This window comes from Mustela putorius, unplaced genomic scaffold (genome assembly GCF_011764305.1).
Source record: "Mustela putorius furo isolate JIRA1106 unplaced genomic scaffold, ASM1176430v1.1 tig00000460_pilon_pilon_pilon, whole genome shotgun sequence".
Taxonomy (NCBI): Eukaryota; Metazoa; Chordata; class Mammalia; order Carnivora; family Mustelidae; genus Mustela; species Mustela putorius.
The window spans coordinates 23464423-23487666 of NW_025421389.1; the positions used below are offsets into that span (position 1 = coordinate 23464423).

At 45.2% G+C, this 23244-nt stretch overlaps 1 protein-coding gene across 7 annotated transcripts in view; it reads left to right on the plus strand.

Annotated features, from left to right (window-relative positions):
• Positions 1-16161: 16161 nt before the first annotated feature.
• The window catches only part of CADM1 (cell adhesion molecule 1), a 324876-nt gene continuing 317793 nt past the window's right edge, over positions 16162-23244 (plus strand). For 4 of the 7 annotated variants that reach the window (XM_004749876.3, XM_004749879.3, XM_004749881.3 and 1 more), the window contains exon 1: positions 16163-16344. In XM_004749876.3, coding sequence (XP_004749933.1) covers positions 16209-16344 — 136 coding nt within the window. In that variant the 5' untranslated portion in view covers positions 16163-16208. Of the gene's footprint in view, positions 16345-23181; positions 23210-23244 lie in introns of those variants that run through there. The other 3 variants (XM_004749874.3, XM_004749877.3, XM_013054880.2) reach the window with 2 other exon arrangements.

Sequence of the window (23244 nt, forward strand, 5' to 3'; positions counted from 1 at the left end):
CATAGAGGCAGGCAGAGAGAACCGGTGAAGCAGGATCCCCGCTGAGCAGAGAGCCAGATGCGGGGCTCGATCCCAGGACCCTGAGACCAGGACCTGAGCCAAAGGCAGAGGCTTTAACCCACTGAGCCACCCAGGCGCCCCGGTAATCTGTGTTTTAACAAGCCTTCCTGTTGATCCTGATGCCTGTTTAAAACTGAGAGCTACTGAGTGCTCTTGAGTGAACGTCTGGGAGGGTACACTCTTAGGCAGTGACTAGAAAGGCATGAGACTACACTACACTCATTCACTGAAGAAAACATTGTGAGTTGAGCTTGCGGAAAGAGAGAATGAGTATTATACAGAGGGTTGAAGTAAAACCCTCATGGCAGATAGTGGAGTGTTAGGAGAAACAGTCCAGGAAACAAAGAATTACAGGTGGGTAGATTTTATACAGATAGACGATAAATAGATAGATTATGGAGGCCATGATAAGCATCATTGTATCCTGGGATAACTGACCACTGCTTCTAGAAAGAGGAGCAGAAAGACATTGGTCAAAGGTCATGTCATGACATCAGGGATTTGGAAATAACCAAAGACCTATTGCAGAGAAACATCTCCGTAAGAATGGTGCTAAAGTGTATGTGTGTCCAGATGTGTGTGCCCATGCATGTTATTTGCCACATATTTGGCAATATAACATGGTCTTCAGAATTAGACATACTTGGGTCCAGGTTCCTAACTGTTTTCTAAATGATTCCATCACTTGCTAATGGTTGTCTTGGGTAAACTACTTAATATTTCCAACCCACAATTTTCTTATCTGTGGATAAAAACAGTATCTCCCTATGACAGAGAGCAGCAGATTCCATACAGCACTTAGCATAAACCCTGGTGTGTATCAAGAAATTTGAATTATCATTTTTAATAGATACAGTAGCAATAATAATATCTCTCCCCTAAATCAAGACAGTTCCTAGAAAAGATGAGATTTCAGTTGAGTCCCCAAGGAAAGAAGAGTGGTACCTAATAAGATCCCATAACAGACCCCAGAATTTTCTACCCGAGCTTGTTCACGGTTGATTACGGTCTTCCTCGTGAGAGGACACGCTTTTTAATCATTTCCTTTTCTCCTCCTCTGTTGATTGCTCTGCACAGTCCCTCCTACCCAACCCTTCTCTTAGGCTTCACTTGACCTCCCCGCCCCTCCATCTTTCTCCCTTTCAAAAGCTTCCTCTTCGCATTTGATTTCATTTTGCCTCTCGTCTTTGATCTCCAGCTTTGGTAGTTTCCCCTCCTTGGTCAGTCGGCTGGAACTATCTCCTGTTTTTGTTGTTTTGTTGGTTTTGTTGTGGTGTGGGTGGGGGATGCTTTCCTTGGCATCTGGTTGTGTCTGCTTCAGCAGGAAGCTGTCCTCTGAAGGGCGTTGGCTCCTTTGCCTGTGCAGAAAGCCAGGTGGATTCCACTCACAGCCTTTTGCTACTTGCTTGTCGCCTGTTCTGTGCCCTTTGTGCCACTCACTTTGGAGCCCAGCTAAGTCACAGCACAAACCCTCACAAGTCCTTGCATTGTACACTGTAACTGCTTAATGAATGCTAGTGGCGTGAATAGGCGGTGTAGTTTACATTTTTTTTTTAAAGATTTTATTTATTTATGTGACACAAAGTAGGCAGGGAGAGGTGGGGAAGCAGGCTCCCTGCTGAGCAGAGAGCCCGATGTGGAACTCGATTCCAGGACCCTGACATCATGACCTGAGCTGAAGGCAGAGGCTTAACCCACTGAGCCACCCAGTGGTCCTGTAGTTTACATTTTAATAGAAAAGAAAGAAGACAGAAGTCGGCCTCTAAACTGAAAAGGGTTCCGAAAGAGACAGAGAGACTTTCTCCCTCTTTTATCTGATGTCACAGACGATGACCCAAAGCAGGGACTATCAAGGGAGAAGACGTAGCTGGAGTCAGAATCCCTCATCCAGGACAGATCCTGCTTCAGGTCTCACCACCAGTCTACCGGCTGGGGCTTGTGATTTGACAGCTCCCCAAGCCCAGCCCCCCAGGGAAGGAGTGTTGCCGCAGGGCACACCTCCCAGGCTGGGAGGCCGCTCTTCAGTCTTCTGCCAGTGGCATCTGGGCAGCTGGCAGCCCCTCCCACCAGGCTGTGGATTTACCCGACTTCAAAGGCCAGGGCAGCCATCAAAGGGAGGAAGAGGAAAGAGAGACAAAATTCAGTCCCCCTCTCCCCATGTCAGCCCCTCTTCCCTATTAGAAAGGCTCCGTTGCCAAAATGTTAACTAGCAGCACACACAGTCACCATCAAATATGTGTGTTTGCAACAGCTTTCCGTCTAACCTCTGTGGACCTGTTCCCTAGAGGGGGGCTCTCAGACCCAAATCACGGTCAAGGTCCACAGCAAGAAGGCAATGCCTGTGGTGTTGCGTTTTAAACTAAGTTGGGATGTGAGTGTGTGCATTGGATTAGAACAGCACATGTGAGGGGTGCCTGGGTGGCTCAGTCACTTAAGGAGAGGTGGGGAAGCAGGCTCCCTGCTGAGCAGGGTCATGATCTCAGGGTCCTGGGATTGAGTTCCGCATAGGGCTCTCTGCTCAGTGGGGAGCCTGCTTCTCCCTCTCCCATTCCCTCTCCCTCTGCCCTAAAGCCCACTCATGCTCTCTCTCTTTTTCTCAAATAAATAAAATCTTGAAAAATAAAATAAAGTGGAACCCATGAAACAGACAAAGGGAAAGAAATCTACATGGGCGTGCATTGAAGCTGATTACTTTTCCTATCAGGCTGGCTTAGCCTAGCCTGACACAAGAATGACTGCTAATCAAGGGAACAGAAAGGCCTTGAGAAGTATGGCATTGTGGAAGGTGTATGAGCTTCAGTCAGATAGCTCTGTGAGCGTTACTTAACCTTTCTGAGCAGCACTTTTCTCGTCCATATAATAATAATAATATTCAGTCTTCCCAAGAATTAAATGAGATGTCTTACTTAGAGGAAGTGGCCCATAGTAGCATTCAATAAACATTAGTGTCTGTATTAGTTTCTCGAGGCTGCTGTATCAAATCACCACCAACTTGGCAGCTTTGAGTAAGAGAAATGTATTCTCTCACAATATTGGAGGCCAGAAGTTCAAAATCAGGATCGCTGGGCCAAATCAAGGTGTTGGCAAAGGCTGCGGTGCCTCCAGAAACTCCAGAGAGACTCTGCCTCTTGCCTCTTCCAGCTTCTGGAGGTTGCAGCTGCTAATCCCTGGTTTGGGATAGCCTGTGTCCAATCATCACGGCTGGAATCTTTAAACCTCCCTCTGTGGCATCCTTAGATCAACGTCCTGTGTGTATGTCAAATCCTCCTTCAGGTCCATCTTGTAAAGATAACTGTGATTGCATCTGGGGTCCACTTGGGTAATCTCCCAAGACCCTTACCTTAATCACGGCTGCCCAGCCCACCTTTCCATACAAAGTGAAGGGACTTTCACAAGGTCTGGGGACCAAGACCTGGATATTTGGGGGGGCCATTAACCAACCTCTTACAGTGTCCTTCAGGCTCTTGAATGGCAGCAAAGAAGTGAAGAAAGATCAGGAAAATAGAGGGGACCTTTTCATAGCAACTCAGATCACACGCAAATTCAGTCTCCAGTTATGATTTTTTTCCCCTCAGGTTGGCAAGGCTGAGGAACAGCATCACTGTTATGTGGATGTTTAAATGTAGTGAAGCTTTTTGAAGCTTGGTTGTATTTACAGTCAATTATGGTATGTAAAATTTTCGTTTTACTTGTGAAAGGGACCTAAAACTTGTTCTTGAAGTAACTCTACCCATACAGTAAGGGATGATTTAGCAGATTTTAATGTATTTGCCTGGCTTTTCCCCCTGTCTGTATAAGATGCTTCTTATATACTGCCTTGAGCTATTAGTTAACTTTTCACAGATGTTGCCTTTTTTAACTCAATTATAAATTCTTTCAGACAAGAGATCATGTCTTGCACAGCTTTGTACCTTTCTTAGTGCCGAACATAGTATATTGGTCAATAAATATTTGTTTGACTGATTAATTTCAAAATACCCAGGAAAGCAATTGTAAAAGAAGATGAAGGCAGGTCCATTCAACATTTAAGCTTCATGGAGAGAGATATCAGGAAAAATTATCTTAAACCTTAAGGGAAACATTGATGCTTCTCTCTTATTCTATGTTTCTCAACTCTGATTAAAGCATGTATACCTTTGTCAAAGTGCATTTTTCTTACTGAGGTATAATTGACATGCAATATTCTATTAGTTTTGAGTGTACGTCATGATTTGATATTTTTATACATTACAAAATGATCCTCATGGTAAGTCTAGTTACCATCTGCCACCATACACAGTTATTATCATTTTATTGACTCTATTCCCTGTGCTTAGATTGCCTCCCCATGATTGACTTATTTTATGACTGGAAGTTCATATCACTTAATCCCCTTTACCCATTTTACCCGCCCACTCCCATCTTTCCTCCTTCTGGTAATCAACAGTTATCTGAGTCAGTGTTGTTTTGTTTCTTGTGTTCTTTTTGTTTATTAGATTCCATGAAAAAGTGAAATCCTGCAGTATTTGTCTTTCTCTGTCTGATTTATTTCACTTAGCTTAATACCCTCTGGGTGCACGCATGTTGTCACAAATGGCAGTATTTCATTCTTTTTATGACTGAGTAATATTCCAGCATATATATGCTGGAATACACAATATTCCATATTATATAATATGCTGGAATATATAATATTCTAACATATTTCATATCTATCTATCTATATATATGTATGACATCTTCTTTATCCATTCATGTATCAACAGATACTTAGGTTGCTTCCATATCTTGATTACTACAAATAATGTTGCAATAAATGTAAGGGTGCATGTATCTCTTTGAATTGGTGTTTTCATTTTCTTGGGATAAATACCCAAAAGAGCCAATTGCTGAGTCATATGGTAGCTCTAGTTTTACCTTTTTGAAGAACCTCCATACTGTTTTCTAGAGTGGCTGCACCAATTGACATTCCCACCAACAGAGTTCAAGGGCACCCTTTCCTCCACATCCTTGCCAGCCACTTGTTATTTTTTGTCTTCTTGGTGATAGCCATTGTGACAGATGCAAAGTGGTATCTCATTGTAGTTTTGATTTGCATTTCCCCAATGATGAGTGATGATGAGCCTCTTTTCAGGTGTCTGTTGACCATCTGTGTGTCTTCTCTGGTACAATGTCTACCCAAGTCCTCTGCCCAATTTTTTTTTAAATTGGGTTGTTTGGGTTTGTTTGTTTAAGTTGTATAAGCTTTTTATATATTTTTTATATTCACCCTTCATTGGTGTATGATTTGCAAATACCTTCTCCCATTCAGTAGGCTGCCTTTTCATTTTATTGATGGTTTCCAAAAACGCATTTTGAATGTCCCAAAGAAAAATAGTAATAAAGCATTTGAATGCAGATTTTATCTGCATTATTCCTCTTGCCAGTGAAGTAGTTTGACAGTCTGGTTCCCCTCAGCAAAAAATTTAAATAATGTCCCCTTAACCTTTTTTAGGATCAAAATAAGTCTAGTTCAAATTTTTCCTGCCACGAGGGCCTTTGTATGATATGCTTATCGGTGGAGAAAAAAGGAGAGCTTTTGAAAAGAGAAGACATTTTCCATGGAAGGCAAACTAGCACATCTCTTGGCATATACTTAGTGCCTCCTGTCCCCCCTTCGGCCTTTTCACCTTTACAAACAAATTTAATGGTCAACAGAATAGGCCACTGACCTTCAGAAAAATTATAATTCCTTCAAGAACAAAGGTTTCAACTAAAACACAAAGTGTCCATAAATTATGTATTTTATGGGAATGTTAGAGCCCTGAAAAAAAAAAAATTCTACGGATTACCTCAAATAGAAAGACCATTTAGTAGTGAGTAGGGAGCTACAGTGATAGTCTTCCTCATGTAGTTTCTAGGTTGCTATCCCCATGTCCTTTCAGGGATTCTGAGTTTTGGAGCTTCCCAGAAATGCCAGGGAACACGAGTGCTAAGCTATCCTTAAGGTTGAGTCTTTGCAGGGAGAAGGTGAGTTTCTTTTTCTTTCTCGTGTTTATTTGCAATGCCTTTCAGAGCAGAGGAGCAATCTTTTGAAAATAATGAGAATATGGAATTGGCCATTGTAACCTGATTCAGCAAACCAGTTCCATTTGGGTGATTTTTTAGCCTGCCTCTGAGAAACAGAAATGGGTAGGTTGGAGCCTCCCCAGGCCCCAGATAATTGAGTTGAGCTACTGTTGTGAGCCCGCTGTTTGTGCATTAGCTACAGCCCTCTTGCCCTCTGCAAAACAGATCTCTTTTCTCAATTATTCAAAATAAATAAATCAATGATATAGTTAAAAAACAACAAGAAGGAAACACAAGAAATCACCTCCCCTCCGTTTCCATATGGGAAGCACCGTCTAAACTTGAGTGATTTTAAAGGCAGTTTTAGTGAAGGGAGAGAGCCCATCTGTACGGCTCGGCAAATTAATTTTGAACATTTGAAGATAAAAAGGCTGAGTTCCTAGGAACTGGCTTTAAAAGTCACAATCCATAGCAATCCGAGATATTCACTGACTAGGAGCTCTTCTGTTTATTCCGAATACCCCTGTATCATTGGTTTTGAGAGAATGTGGTTCTCTGTAAAGTGCTGCCAATTGGGAAAAGAATCAGATGAGGAAGAAGTGGCAGTACCACGTTGACACGCCTTTAGGTCCTCAACAGAATTCCTTCTAAATCAAAAGAGAGTTTTATTAACGCATTTGATGAAGGAGGAGTGGGGGGAGAATGAAGAAGGCTTTTTATTTTTTTTCTTTTTCATCTTCCTAACAAAACACAGATCGAGTAAAACCCCTGGCAGAGCTGCCGTGCACACCCAGAGGGTGAAAGAGATAATTTTGTAAATTGTAAATCAGAAGTTCTATTCGCGGTAGATGTCGAACATATGTAACTTACCAGCAGAACACGGTTACTCTGAATACAATTGTGATGGATGATTTGTATGTTTGAGAAGAGGGGACAGAGTAATTTAAATACCGAGTAATGATGTTTCCAGGTCCTCTGGAATGCTAGAGTCCTTGAGAGAGCTTTTTAGGAGCAGAGTGTGGACCCACTGCCGTTGCCTGGAGATAGAGGGCTGGACCTTCCCTCTTCTGGGCTTGTTTCCTGCCCGAATAAGAATGGAATCAGATGAAGTGAGTTGGAGGTCTCTGATATTAAGATGATCTTGTAATACACAGTACCTCTTTAGGAGACTAATATGCCAGAGGCCTTACCAACTCGGAACTGGTGAACCTTTCCTGAATTCGACTTGACTTGATGAGATTTTCTCCTCCTCTGCATTAGCAAGGAAAATGCACTCCTCGGGTTGGCTCCATGAACTGAGAAGACAAGTAATTGACTTTGGTGGGAGGACCTGAGTGGCCAGCACAGCAGAATAAGATCAATCCACTGTCCCATGGAGTAGCTCTCCAAGAAAAGTAGTAGGCTCTAGGGTCCTGATCTTCGATTTCTCTTCCTTTTCCTATTGTGGCAAGCTGCAGCTGTATACTTTCCCCACTGGCGATACTATTTCTGGGCCAAAGCTGACACAGACAAGAGGAACACTTTAGATGAAAGATAAATAACAATTATTAGAAATCATAAGTTTTTTTTTTTTAATAATTGAAGTCATGAACTGTACTAATTGCCTCTGAAACTATATGCTATTTACTGCATTTTATTAACTGTAGTGGAGGAGGATATCCCTGTGCTGTGTATTGGCATCTTGTGGCCATATCGAGATTTTTGCATTAATGTGTTACTCATCATAGACCCAGCCACATGAATAAAATATATAGAGAGATATTAGTACTGTAACAAAAGTCTTTGAGAAATAGCTTAGCGAGTGACAATGCTGTCAACAAACATGAAAGACTGAAATTAAGCCTTGCTTTTCTTCAAAACACGATCTTTAAACAAACTGAACTTCAGTTGTTCACAGTCTGGGGACAGGTAGAGGAAGATATTCAAAGCACCACATGGGGTTCTCGCTAGCTGAGAGAAGGGTATCCTTGGAGAGCCAATCCACTTTTAAGAGAGGGAAAAAAATATCTACGTAAATCTGCAAAAGAGTAAGATGAGAATTCCTCTTCTGGAACCCTCTGGACAAACCCCTACGTTTTCAAAGAGTTACATGGGATTTAGGCAGGCGTTGACTTTTAATGTGAGTTGCATTGCTAAATGACATGCAGGGCTTTGGAAATTTAGGGTTTGGTGTTTGCTGTAAGTCAGAGGATGGGTTGACTTCAGCTGAGAGTTTGAAGAATGAATATGCTTGAGCTGTTTTGTGCAAAAATATAAGATCTCTATGTAGCTCCCCAGTGAGGCAGGCTAACCAAAAAAGGGAAAGAAACAAAAGTAGAATACCCAATTCAAAACCCGGAAGAGGAGGGGTGCCTGGGTGGCCCAGTGGGTTAAAGCCTCTTCCTTTGGTTCAGGTCATGATCCCAGGGTCCTGGGATGGAGCCCCACAACAAGCTCTCTGTTCAGCAGGGAGTCTGCTTCCTCCTCTCTCTGCCTGCCTCTCTGCCTACTTGTGATCTCTGTCTGTCAAATAAATAAATAAAATCTTAAAAAAAAAGAAAAACCCTGGAAGAGGAATTTGTGGGTCACTTGAAACCCTAAAGACAAACGTGAAACCTTGGTCAGGGCCATCATAAGACTCCAGGGCTGAGCTTTGGAGGCTGTTTGCCTAAAAATATACCCTGTTTGGGACTGCAAAATAGTTTTTTCTAGACAAATTTCTATTCAGAGCTTGTCCTGTTTACAACCCATATTACAAAAAGTTATATTACCATTGTCATCTTTTAGCAACACAAGTGATATGATCTCATATTCATAATATGACTATTTTGTATTTGCAGCCTTATGAAAATCTATAGATATCAATATCTGTTTTTAATGGATCTTGCAGCAATCCCACTGCCTGGGAAGTTTTGCTATCCTGCTATGGAATTATCACAAAGCTGGATCTGACAATTATGATATCATATCAGGAAAATATGACTTCTAAAGTGTGGGAAAACTTTTGCAGCCCCATGACCAATCCTATGTTCGTTCAAAAATAAAAACCAAGGTCTGTACGTGATAATTAGTTGAGTTGCCTCAGTTGCAACAATCCCTCTATCCAACCCAAGGCTGTCTGTCAGTGTCAATGAAATTGAATGTCAAACTGAAAAATTCTAAAGCTGTTTCTTCCATATAAGAAAATCACTAACAAATCACCTCTTCCTGCCCTACCGGCAAGATAAGCAAAATTAGCGCATGTCTTTTTCCTTGTTTTGTCAAACTTGAATCAAACTGTTTATGCTCAGCGAGAGGCCGGGCACATACTGGTCTTCAGCATTTTTATCTCCAGTGGCAACTCTTCATCGCTTTTATGAAATGTATTTATCTGACCTCTTTGTAGCAAGAGACATGGTGAATCACTACCCCTTCCTTGTTGAGCTCTTTCTCTTCTTTCCCTATCCCCATGTCGCTCCTTTTCAAGCTCCACCAATTTCCTAAATAATTGGTGTTTATCGTAGTCGTACTCCTAGCTTATTTTTATTCTTCCTAATCTCTTCCTTCACACCCATTTTCAGAAATACTCTTAGTTCTTAAATGTTTGGCGTCTTCTCCAAAATAACTAGGCTGCTTCTTAGTTTTTCTTATCCTGTGTTCAGGACGGTACTTTGTCAGATCCAGGGTTTAGACTGGGCTTAGGGTTAGGCGTCAGGGGTTAGTGTAGGTACCTGGTTCCAGGCTTTTTTTTTAAAAGTTCTTTCACATATTCTCTCTAGGTGCCCACCTGCCCTCCCTCTCCCCCCGGTCCTTGGTTTCAGCTTCCATCTCCATGCTCTTGACACCTTGGTTGAATACTTCACAGGCATCTCAAAACCAACTTGTTCCAAAGTGAAATCATCATCTTTTTCCCATAGCCCATCCCCCAAACAATAGTAAACAATCAGATGGTCCTGTTTCCTACCCCGACACCTGTCTTGGATGAATGGTACCTTTGACCAAGCACCTGGTCAGAGGCCGGAAGTACATATCTAAGATTCATCTTCAGATTTGTCTACCAGGATACCATTAGAATAACCTTTCTAGTACGTAAAACTGACCATGAGCTTTTACTAGTTAAGTTGGTTCCCTTTATCAATAATCAACAATTGAAACTTCGTAGTATGTCAATCAAGGGACTCCCTGGTTCCTGTATATTTTTTCACAGCTTCTCCTCTTACCACTTGTCATCTGGTAACCTGTGATCCAGCTCTTTTATTTGTCATTTCCCAAATATACACCACACCCTCCTAAGCTTAAAGGGCCTTGCAAATGACCTTTCCCCTATTCACACCTCCCCTCATGCTCAGTGGTCTCCCTGCCTGTGCTGAGGAGTCTTGTTCAAATTCCAAGCCTCAGTTTTCGAACACTCTTTTGTGGGAATTTTCCCCTGATATACAGATTGTCACGCTTGCCCCTTGGGGATAGTTAGGAGCCTCCCTTCTCTGCTCACACAGGGCTGTGTGCACATATTATAATAAAAGCATTTATCACATGTAATGATTGTGGTGTACATCTGTCTTCCTTACTATACTCCGAGTTCCTTGCCAGTAGGTAGTTTCTCTCTCTCTCTCTCTCTGTGTTTATTAGAGAGGGGGGAGGAAGGGAAGGAGAATGTGTATGAGCAGCGGGAAGGACAGAGGTAGAGGGAAAGTGAGAATCCCAAGTAAACTCTGCATTGAGTGTGGAACCTGGTGTAGGGCTCAGTCCTAGGATCTCGAGATCATGACCTGAGCTGAAATCAAGAGTTGGATGCTTAACTGACTGAGCCACCTAGGTGCTCCTACATGCTTTCTCATGCATCTTTTATTCCCAGGACTTAACGATGACTGTACCATTGGGGTGCTCTCTATATATTTTCTTTTATTGAATTAGATTTGGGAGTGACTAGCTGGCTCAGTTGTTAGAACGTGAGACTTTTGATTTTGGGGTTGTAAGTTCGATCCCACGTTGGGTGTAGGGATTACTTAAATATAAAAATAAAATCTTTGGGGTGCCTGGGTAGTTCAGTGGGTTAAGCCTTTGCCTTCGGCTCAGGTCATGATCCCAGGGTCCTGGGATTGAGCCCCACGTCAGGCTCTCTGCTCAGTGGGGAGCCTGCTTCCTCCTCTCTTTCTGCCTGCCTCTCTGCCTACTTGTGATCTCTGTCAAATAAATAAATAGAATCTTTAAAAAAATAAAATCTTTAAAAGAGATTTTGGATCAGTCATATATACCCAGATATATTCTTAGATATCTGATCGCGACAAACTGTGACTTGGTCTCCAAGGCAAATTTCCTTTCCATCTGCACAGGGGCTGCTGCTCGACCTGGTTTCTGTGTAGTTTATACAGTACTTTCCCACTTCCCTTTCCTTTGAACTGGTATTCTAGTCTCGATATGCAAAAGTTTACTGTCAACTTTAGGATTCTAGAAGAATAAACCTGTGGGTAAAGTGGTTAATTACTCATTTAGGAGTACGGATTTAGCTGGCTTTATATTTCATAAAGATTCATAGACTGATGCCCCGGAAGATGAGCAGCTTAGTCTTAATCTGAGTACAGATGAGCTACCTGCTAGATAGACCAAGAGTCTATCCAGTCCAATATTCTAACATACTGCTAGCTTACTTTAATTTATGGAAGACTTTCTATTAAAAGCTGACATTTATTATAATTTTAATTTACCCTTTGACAATGGAAGTTTAGGCTTAAGGATTATTGTAGTCTGTTCCCGTTGCTATAACAAAATACCAGAGACTGGGCAGCTTGAATAACTGACATTTGTTTTCTCACCGTTCTGGAGGCCGAAAGTCCGAAGTCAAGGTGCCGGGATTGTTAGGCTCTGGTGAGAGCCCCACTTCCTGACGTACAGGCACTGAGTACCTGCACGTAGAGAGTGAGCTCTGGTATCGATTCTGAGGACATCAGAATGGTATCCATCCACCCTATACCTCACCTAGACCTAATTACCTCCCAGAGGCCCCACCTGTAAATATTATCACATTAAGGGGTAGGGCTTCAACAGATGAATGGGGGGGGGGTGTTCCAGTGGGGAGGACAAAAAACCTTCAGTCCGGAAACTGATTAAACCACTTCCCTATGGTTACTCAAAGACTGCAGTAGCAGGGCAAATGCTGACTCCAAGCATTGTTTTATTTTCCCTAATAATTTGTCTTTAGAGCTTTTTATACACAGATACCCAAACAGTTAGCATATTAAAAAGCAAAATGTTGCTAGTTCTCATTGATTATTCCCTAATTTATTTAGCAAAACAGGAATCTCTCCTTCATGTTTATTTTTCCTATATGTTTTTCCATATTTTTCAACTGTTTGAGTGAAGGCAAACAATACAAGGGTCTCTCTCCCTCTCGCTCTTTAAAGTTTTCCCGAAAAAAAAAAAAAGAAAAAAAAAGGACTAGGTTCTCGGCACTTCTGGCAATTTTATTCTAACACAAGAAGTCCCCAGATTGTAATTCTGATAAGTATTTCAGTTCTTTCTTGAAAAATTAAATTCACAAAACAATTGATTATCAGTTATAAATGGCAAAAACACCATCTGGCTTTCAAAATTGGTTAAATCCATGTAGCAAGGGGAAAAAATGTTGGAACTTGTCGTTGGCGAGGAGTTCTGGTCCATGAAGCAGAAAATGACGAGCTTTACTATGAGAAAGACAGAGTAGGCATAACTTGTACTTAGCGGCTGCGGGAATTTGATACGTTCTTCACATGTTCCATATGTTAAATCGCTTGGCGAGATCTTCAGTGTGAAAGAGCTGAGTGGGGGGGTGGGGAGCGTGGCTAGTGTATTGGGTAGCAACAGCTTAATCCTAAATTTTCAGCTGTGGGTCTTTCCATGCAGACCAGGGCTAAAGATGTCGCACGACTGGGGACATGGGTGTTAACCAGGTTCCTGAAGCTTGTGTCGCAGGTGGTAGTTTTTGGGTGGAATTTCTAAAGCTATGTGCATCTCTCTGGTGAGGTAAGTCACACAGCATTAGCATTTCCTACAGAAATGTCCCATATTGTTCTTTGCCAATTGGAAATTTGAGTAGGTGTTCATTTGATGTGCCAAGAGAATGAAGGGAGATGAAAACACTCCACATCTTCCAATGTCCCCATACTGTGTTCCTAGTGTGGGAGGCTTGGGGCCTAACTAGACTCTCGTGGAGATTCAGCCTCATAAGGAATGCTTTTCCTTAGGAGTGTAATGCAATCCTGTTATCTAAAAAAATGTTTCTCAGTTGCTGGCATGTTTTTGCCTTATGTTAAAAATGTAGCTATCCGATGCTTATTATTCATGCATTATAATGTGATGTTTATTCATTCACTTAACAAATATTTGTTGAGGCACAGTATAGCATAGTGGTTAATTGTGCAAGACTTGTCTGCACCTTAAAAACTTTGACCTTGGGGCGCCTGGGTGGCTCAGTGAGTTAAGGCCTCTGCCTTTGGCTCAGGTCATGATCCCGGGGTCCTGGGATCGAGCCCTGCATCAGGGTCTCTGCTCAGCAGGGAGCCTGGTTCCCTCCCCCCCCGACCCCTTTGCCTGCCTTTCTGCCTACTTGTGATCTCTGTCTGTGAAATAAATTTTAAAAAAATCTTAAAAAAAAAAAAGAACAGGGCGCCTGGGTGGCTCAGTGGGTTAAGCTGCTGCCTTCGGCTCAGGTCATGATCTCGGGGTCCTGGGATCGAGTCCCGCATCGGACTCTCTGCTCAGCAGGGAGCCTGCTTACTCCTCTCTCTCTGCCTGCCTCTCTGCCTGCTTGTGATCTCTCTCTGTCAAATAAATAAATAAAATCTTTAAAAAAAAAAAAAAGAACAACTTGGACCTCAGGGCAATCACTCAATCTTTCTATGTTTCAAAAATATAAAATGGGAGATAATAGTATGTGCCATGGGGATTGTTCCAGCTATTAAATGAGATTGTGTATGCAAAATACTTAATAAAAACAATAATTGCAAAGCTAACAATAATAATAATAATAGCAAATACCAATATTACACTGAGCTAGGTGCTCGAGTTTCTGGCATATAGGACCTTACTTTACAGTTTACACATCACTTTTTTTTTTTTTTTAAGATTTTATTTTTTTATTTGTCAGAGAGAGAGAGCACACAAGCAAGGGGAAGGGGCAGAGGGAGAAGAAGGCTTCCCACTGAACAAGGACCTCCATGCGGGACTCCACCTCGGGACCCTGGGATTATGACCTGAGCCTAAGGCTGAACTGACTGAGCCACCCAGGTGTCCCTACACATCACTTTCAACATACACATAGCCTCAAATTTTTTAATCCTGATTTTGGCAGAACTCTTTGCTCTGCCTTTGGTCTGTCCAGGTAGCTGTACTTCCAGAGGTGACAAGACTAGGTAGGACTTTGCGGATTGGACCTTATCCTGGTGACCACACGGTGATGGTTTCCTTCCTCATGTAGCACCATGTGTGTACACTGGTGCTTTCTGGTGCTTTCCTGACTTCTGGAGATCTGCCTGTAGTTCATGCATCAGGGCCTGTAGTTACAGAGCAGAATATCCAGGGCTGTGAAGACAGGGCAGTCTTGAAATTAGTTTATGCATAATGGATACTAGGAGGCTGTTTTTAAGTGTAACTCATTTGGTGGGTGTTGGCAGATCTTGACTTCCTTTTTGATATGTAATATTTATTTATTTATTTATTATTTTATTATGTTTTTAGCTAGACAAGGACAGAGGGCCAGGCAAGTCATTCGGTGCAGCTCCTCTAGACTACAGCAATTTACATTCAGTAATCTCTTGGTCATTTAGCCACAGATAATTTGTCATGGTTTGTTTTAGCTGTTGTGATATTGATATTTATTATGCAAATTGTATTTCCTACATCTTATTGTTCTGCATTCTATGAATACTTAAATTATTATAAACCTCTACACTTAATATGGCTCGTCCTTCAATTTGATGCTTGAGCAACAGAGGGTCAGAGCGCATACGATCTTCTAGAGGGGAAGAAAATAAGTAATTAAAAAGCAGACAAACAAGAGAGCCGGCTGCCTGGTTGAAAAGAAAGCAGAGGCAATTTCGGAGAGAGCGAGTCCGCAGAAGCAAATCATTTCAGCCAGGAGAGCCTCTCCCAGAGATACGGAAAGCTCAGAGCACCTGTTGGTCCCCAGCCGCCTTAGGAAGGACTGGGGGCGTAGAGAAGGAGGGAATGGGTTTGAACCCCGAAGGAGGAAGATGGCAGACCCCATCTTAATACACACACACCCCCGCCTCCGCCCACCACCCCGAAGCCTTGACAGAAAAGATTTTTTGTTGTATGTGTGTAATCGTAAATATATATTATTACATATGTCAAATGTAATAAATACGCACATATATATAAAGGGCAGGAGGGAAATCTTCAGCAAGCTGGGGAGCCGGAGCCGACCCTCCCGGATCTACCTTTCCGGAAAATCTACCGCAAAGATACCGACTCAAAAATCCCAGAGCCCGACTCGGGCTCCTTTCTCCCAACTATGCCCAAGTCTACCGCTAGGTTATTGAGCGGGCTCTCCCGCTCCGCCTGACGTGCAAAGCACGCACGCACTTCTCCCAGATTGTTTTGTCAATCCGGGGACCTGCATTCTCACTCTCCACTCCCGAACAGCCCCCGTTTTCCAAAGATCTATTCCTTCGGTGCAAGGTGAGTGACGGAAATTTGCAACGTGTGGTTTCTAGGCCAGACGCGCTCTGTGTACCGGGCAGGGGAGCCCTCCTCCTAGGGAGATTCTCCAGTCGTCGGTCGGTTATAGCGATCGCTATATACATTCCTAATATAGGTGTCCGGGAAGCGAGACCCGCCCCCTGGAGCCCAAGCCCCCACAAGCCAAGCGCCCAGGAGAACACTTTTTCCTTGATCCCAGGGAAGCGAAAACGAATTTTAACATAAACATATTTGCATACGCCCCTCCCCTTAGCCCCGCCCCTAGGTGGCGCGGGCGCGCCGCCGAACGCCAGCGCCAGGGGGCGGGGTGGGGGAGGGGGCGAGTCCTCCGAGAGCCGGGTTGGGCTAGCGGCTCTATGATTGGTCGGTCCGGACTCCGCCTCCAGTGCATTTCATTAGCATCTCATTAGTTGTCCGCTCGGGCTCCGGAGGAAGCCACCGCCGCCAGTCTGAGGCAGGTGCCCGACATGGCGAGTGCTGTGCTGCCGAGCGGATCCCAGTTTGCGGCGGCGGTGGCGGCGGTGGCGGCGGCGGCGGCGCCTCCCGGGCTCCGACTCCGGCTTCTGCTGTTGCTCCTCTCCGCCGCGGCACTGATCCCCACAGGTAGGTGTCGGCACCGGCCGGTTGGCCCTCTAAATCTCCTAAGGCACCCCAGTAGCCATAGCCGTGGAAGGGGGAAACGTTTCCATGACAACCTTCCCCCACTTCCTAAATCCGAGTCGGAGGGAGTGTGGAGAGGAAACTCAGGGCTGAGATGAAGGGGCAGAGGGGTTCGGTGATTCCCTTCTCCCTTGCCCATCTGGGTGGGAATTGGAGCCCTTAGGGATGGCTGCACCCACACCTTTTCTCCCCGGCTTGGCGCGGGGTGAGGAGTGGAGTGAGAATGGGGGGCCCGGGGGCTCGAGAAGATGGGAGAAGGGGATGGATGGAGGGGACCCCCCCCAACCTTCCGGACCCTCCCAAACTCGTTGTTGTCCCCCTAACTTGCAGGTCCTCCCGTCCCAGGGCTGCCCATTCGCCCCCACCTCTCCAGCGGGCCCCCTAAATCTCTATCCCCCAAGCCTCCCCATGGCTGACTAGCAGCCGCCTCCAGCGTGATTGCTCACCGATCCACAGGACATCCCCAGACTTGTCTGGTCGCTCCTGCTCTCCCCGCGCTCTGCCTTTCTCCCCCACCCCCGCCCCCGTCCTCGGAACAGCGCGCCCCTCGTGTCTCCCTCCAGCCGGGTAGCGGCCCTCCGCACCACCACCCCCCTCCACCCCACGCTGCCCGGCTGCGGGGCTCCCGGGCTCGGCTCCAGGCTGGGAAAGTTCCTCAGGCCCGGCCCCGCGGAGTGCGGAGGCTGCTGTCGCCGCCTCTGCGGGAAGGGGCCGGGAACCCGCAGCCCGCTTGCCCCACGGCGTCTTCCGCCGCGAGTGGGGACGCCGGATTTACAGACTGCCGGTCCTTTTCGGCAGCCCGAGGGTGGTGGCGGGAGGTTCGCGGCCTCTGCGGCCAGGCGGGCACCCAGTGGGCCTCCGGGCGCCCCCTGTGTGCGGAGCTGTCTTGGGAATTTGCCCAGGGGCGGCTCTGCACGCCCGGCGCCTTCCCCGAAGACGCCGTGCACTCGGCAGGAGCACGCTGTGTGGCTGCCCGTGTGCCGGGCGCGTTGGCGCGGTCGGGAAAGAAGAGGGCAGTGTTTGCTTTTGCTAACAAAAGGGAGCCGGAGCTCTTCCCCAGCCGAGAGGCTGGCCGTACTGCACCCTGCCTCTCCTTCCCGCCACCGTCGAGCTCCGCGGCCGCGCGGCATCCGCACATCCCTCGCCGGCCGCTGCGGGCTCCGGGTGGGGAGCGGGGCCCCGAGGCGCGGGGACCGCGGGGGGGAGGTGCGGGAGGTGCAGGAGGGGATGCAGCAGGGCTCGGCGCCTGCAAAGCCCCTCCTTGCAGCCTTGGAGCTGCAGGACCCGCGAGCAACAAGTGGCGGAGGACACCGAGAGCTCAGCCCCCACCTGCGGAGCCCCCGGCCGCGGCGGGCGCAGCTCTGGGGCCACCGTGCCTCTACTGGGCGCCTCTCCGCTTGGGCTGTGCCTTTTGTTTACACGCTAGAGGACACACAGTTACGTAAACACCGCAGGAGTCACGCTGTAGGAAACGGGGATGTCGGGGGTACTAGCTTTGGATTTCGGGGATGCCGGGTTGGTTTCTACCTTCCCCCCCGCCCGCCGCAAACAGGCTTGCAAGGGAGCTCGGCTCGGGGAACGTATCAGGGATGCACAGGGGTGGGAATCTGGCAGCAGCTCAGTTCCAGAGCTGAGGGTTTTTTCTTCCATGCCACTGCTTGTCTCCGGATGTTGTTTATGTGTTTTTCCTCTGTGAATTCTTAATTTATGAGTTACGAGATAATTGGGTTCAGCCTTTGCCGGTGTGGTTACAACTTCATTTCGGGTGATGTCTCTGACTGGATGGGTTCAATAAAATGTTCGTGAAAGAGATCCCTCATACTGCTGCATTGTAAAAAGCGCCAGTGTCAGTTAAACGTGAGCGTGAGTAAAGGCTCGGTAACTGGCGCATAATAGAGGCAACAATAGACTTGTATTGGCTGCAAAAAAGGGGGGGAACAGCGCTGGTCGGGGATGTTGCCTTTTGACTAAAAATGGGAGCCGTGCAATGCCGCTTGGCAACAGAGGAGGTCTAGATGATGCCTCCTCCGTCAAGCCTGCTCATTGACGGCACCCGGTAGTAGCGACAGTACTATATTTGTAACTATCTCGCGGTGAGAAGTTGCCTTCCCAGCGAGGGATGTATGCGGACTCAGAAAGGAGCGGTCTGGAACTGAACCGTGCATGTCAAAGCTACAAGAAAATTCTGTTGCCAGTTACCATGGAAGCAGCTTCTTGCTCTTGTGTACATCCCTGTTTGTATGCTGGTTATCAGATTGTGTTCAAATTAGAAAGTAATTGGGTTTGATTTGTAGTGAGGGGGTGAGATGACTGCCTTTAAATCTGTTTCTTCCTTTCCGCATTTTTGGGTGATGGCTTGGGGAAGGGGTGTGGGCCTAGCCCCCAGGTCCTGGTCACCTGGAGGAGACTTCTAGACAGGCACCAGAGGGGCCTTCCTTAGTCCTTAGTCCTCTCCTGTTAAGCTTTCTCCGGAGGCCTCCAGGTGCCACTGTCAGGTTAGAGAAACCTGTTGGTGTTGCCCTCGAACTTCATTAGGCGTGTTTCATTTACATGCTCGCTGGGATAGCAGTCTGGGGCCATCCTGCTTTAGGTCTTGGTTCTGTCTTCAGTTGTCACTGAATCCGTCTGTCCCCGAGAGAAAATCTCCAATCCCTCCTGTGGTGTGTGGAGTAAGTGGATGTTAATGAAACACAGCAGAAACGGGATTGTGGAAACTCGCTCCTCAGTGTAAATCACGCCTGTTACGTTTTAGGTGTATGCATCGGTGTTGCTTCTCTTGCGGCGTGAACCCGTGTATGCATGGGTGTTGCTTCTCTTACATTTTTTAGCGTTAGAGAGATTGGCTGATGGGTGGGGGTTTGTGTTGGTGCTGGGAAGCCCAGGGGCTGAGTTTGGCTTGTCTCGGCCTGTTGGGGCTTGTATACCGGGGATGGGGACTTTACAAAAAGTGCCATCCTGCTATTGTTGCCTTTCCCTGCATCAAATTGAATAGCCGCAGGAGGGACTTGCACTTGTCTGTGATAGCTTTGATAAAATATCCCTCATTAATGCCACTTTATATTTACAGTGTGTCACTGGAGACGCACAAGGCTTCATTTAGTGACTTGTGTGACGAGACAAGCTTGCATTATTTGCCTGGGACATTTTGGAGGAACAAGAGGCCCATTGAGCAATCTTTTGAAATGAACAAATACGGAAAAAGGGGGGAATAAAAGAGCAGGCAGTTCTCTGGAACAAAGAGCTTTATTCATATGGATGTTGTACATGCTTTATCCAGTTTTCCCCAATGGCCCTCCTGGTAAAGGGGAGTGGGACAGGGGAGAAGCCAAAAAGCAGGACACTTTCGCTTCCTCTCCCACTTCCTGACTTCATATTCTTATCGAGTCGGTCCTGGACTCCCTGACTGCTCATCTCGCTCTACTCCCTCTAAAAGCCCAGAAGGTAACAGGTTCCTGGGTCTGAAAGGGAGGCTTTGAAATGCTTTCTCCTAGCTCTGAATTTCAACAGAAGACTGTGCTAGCTACCTGTTGAGACTCATGGTCATTGGAGGACCTACTGGTTGAATTGAAAGAGATGTCACTTTTTTGTGACATGTGTCAAGCAGTGGTTGATAGAGAATGTCAGATAGGTAAGATATCTTGCAAACTATAATACTAGTCTTACTATTTATTTTTAAAGAAATGCTATAAGAACTGAAATCCAAAATTTTCATTATCACTAATGGTGCTCTTGGAGTTATTCGTGACTTTTGCCCACACCTGGTACATTTTGGCCTCAGACATAAGTGAATTTTTATAATTCCTTGGCCTCCATTGCTGAATGATTTTCAGGGTTTAAAAAATTGATAGTATTGCTGTGAATAGAAACTGTCTCATTCTCTGGGTTTTTGTATGTGACATTTTAATGCCTAATCGGCCACTTAGAATTTACATTTAAAAAATGGGTGTGTGTGTGTGTGTGTGTGTGTGTGTGTGCGCGCGCGTGCATGTACGTGCACAAAAGGCCTATTTTTATGTGGGAGATCTCTTAAATGGGGCCAAACTAATCTATGCTATGATTTGAATGGAAATTTACCAGCTTATAAAGAAAATTTGTAAGAAATAAATCCTAAGGATTCAAATGCTGCATCTCTTTCTTGGGAAGAATAGTACTGACCATTACACTGGGCGTTTTTAACTGAAAATCCAGCATAGAAAGGAGAAATCACACAGCGACATCTGTTGCAGAATTGAAAATTTGCTGCTTTGAGTTGGAAGCAATTAGTCCCATATAAATACCTAATGGTATCAGTCAGTATGTGCACTCCTCAAATATGTATATAGGCACACACATATATGTACATATATATGCACATATACACAAAACTTACCCAATACAATATTCATATGCGCATCAAAACGTATGTAATGGAAAATGTGACATTTTAACACCAAAACTCCTTTTTCTTATTACCTGTTGAGGAACTAGAGATTCTTATAATTGTGGAATTTTTGTAAGGGGAAGGAGGTTACAGATCGTCTGCTGAAATCTCATTCTTTTGTAGTGAGGCAGCCTCAACCTGGAGAGGGAAGGACCGTGCTTGCTGACCATGGAACTGAGGATAAGTCAGCTGTATGGCCCGGATGGGGACCAGGTCCCTTGATGTAGAGTCAGCAAACCTCTTCCACTGCCCAGCAGGGTTTCCCCAGCGAGGATGTGGATCATGGCCACACCATATCTTGGCTAGGCCTAGTTTATCTTGTGAAGACAGCAAGATTAATTGGTGTTCTAGGTAATAAACCCATGGATCAGAGGAGTGACCTCTGAGATAAAAGCACCGGTTCTTGGTAAGGTTGTCTTTGGTGTTGACAAATGATTCTGAAACCTCTGGACTTTATTTGGCAGTCACAACACGAATGCCGTCCAAAGCACCTTCATAGGGGAGAGCTTTTGGATGTGTGTCACTGTGATAAGTCAGATGTGTGAAAACTCGGCTTCAGGAGCCCCAGCTTTAGATGTTTTAGCTCTTCGTTTGTCTTTTCAAGGATTAATACTAACAGTGGAACAGGTCCCGTGTAACTAAGGCCAAAAGGAAGAATCCTTAGTCAAGAGCAAGAAGAGATCTTGATTTTCTTTCTAGCTATTCGTCCCTTTTCATTTAAGCAGAGAAAAAGCTGAGAGTAATTTAAGCAAAAAAAAAAAAAAAAAGATTTGCAAGATGACTTTTTTTTAACATGGATCATGTTTTACTTTTCCATTTTTATTATGGAGATTTCCAAATACATGCAAAAGGAGGAAGAATGCCATCATTAACCCTGTGTGCCAGTCGCCCAGTTCTGTAAATTATCCATCCGTGGTCAGTCTGGCCTCTGTCTGCTTCCTCACCTTCTCAGATGAGTTTCAACAAATCTTGGACATTCTATCATTTGCTCCATATCTATCTATCTATCTATCTATCTATAATACAGTTCCCTATCTCCTCCCTCCCCTCAATCATAGTATCCTGAACTGAATGTACATTTTCTCCCCTGGTAATGCAGAACGTTGGCTCTACCCCGGCTGGACCGGGGTAGGGTGAAGGCTTATTACCGTGGCGCAAAGCCGAGGCAGAAACTAGAGAAGCCAGAGCTTCGATTACTGCCTGTACGGGAGACCTTTTCGTGTGTGGTTTGGTTTATTTTGAGCAAGGTTTTGTTTGGATTGGAGAAGATGAGTTTTATTGTTGTGTAAATATGGTTGTGTAAATATGCCCTAATTGTTGCTAATCCCTCAACTGTGGCGCACTATGGAAAGCACCCATGGCGAGACTGGCCATTTCCAGTTGTTCTCAGAATGAATGCTCTCCATCTGAGGACTTCTGTAGGCAAGGCTATTTTAGTTTGATGGCTGTGAGATACCTCATTCGTGTATTTATCTTTGAATGCCTCCGTGGCATAAATGCCTTCGCGTTCTATGAGTATATGGCTTAAAAGAAAAAAAGATGTCTTTTCTTGTCTCACGCTGGCTAAATGCTAATTTCAGCCCGTATTCTGTAACCAAAGTGATCACAGAATGCCTTCTTTGGTGTGGGAAACCCTTACAACAAGCTGTAAGTATTTGGGTCTTATTTTTGTAGGACCGGGGGTACGGGGTGGGTAGGCAGAGAAAATAGGTTACTATTTTTACTACTCTGGATTTGCCCTGTTGATTTAAAAGAGGGATTTTTTAATTTCAGCTAGAGATGCTGGAATGCTTCAGGGTTAAATTTCTGAACTTCGGTTTATGGGAAAATAGGTTGGTTCCATTTCTAAGGTTCGTGAAACGTGAAGGGGCATGTGTGTGTGTGTGTGCGTGCGTGCGCGCGCATGTGCACATTAAGAGGCTCTTTCACAAATGTATTTAATGTGGGCTATAAATCCGAAGCACTGAGTTTTTTTGGTTTCCGGCCAAACAAGTAATTACACATGAGATGGTTTTGAGGGATCTGGGCATTCCAGGCCAGGTAAAAACCCGCCACCTGCGCCCCTCTTCTGAGTTGGCCACGGCACCAGCAAAAGCACGAAGGAAGGCCTCCGTTGGGGAGCGCCACCAAAATCAAATAAAAAGCCGTTGTTTGGAAACCATCAAGGAGGGAAGGGACCCACTGGAATGTTTGTAATTACAAGTGGCACCTCCTTGTTTAAATTTCAGAAGCCACAGTTTCTTTTTCAGAGATTTAAATTGCGGGCTCTAGCCGGCAGCTGCTGTTGTGGTTCATGGGCAGTTTCTCTTTGAAGATCTTCCAGTGCTGGTCCTCCAAAGCCTTGGTGCTTTTGGCCTTGAACTAGGGTTAGAAGAATGGGAGCTGGAGGTATTTATATACATGCACCGCAAAAGTGACGTGTG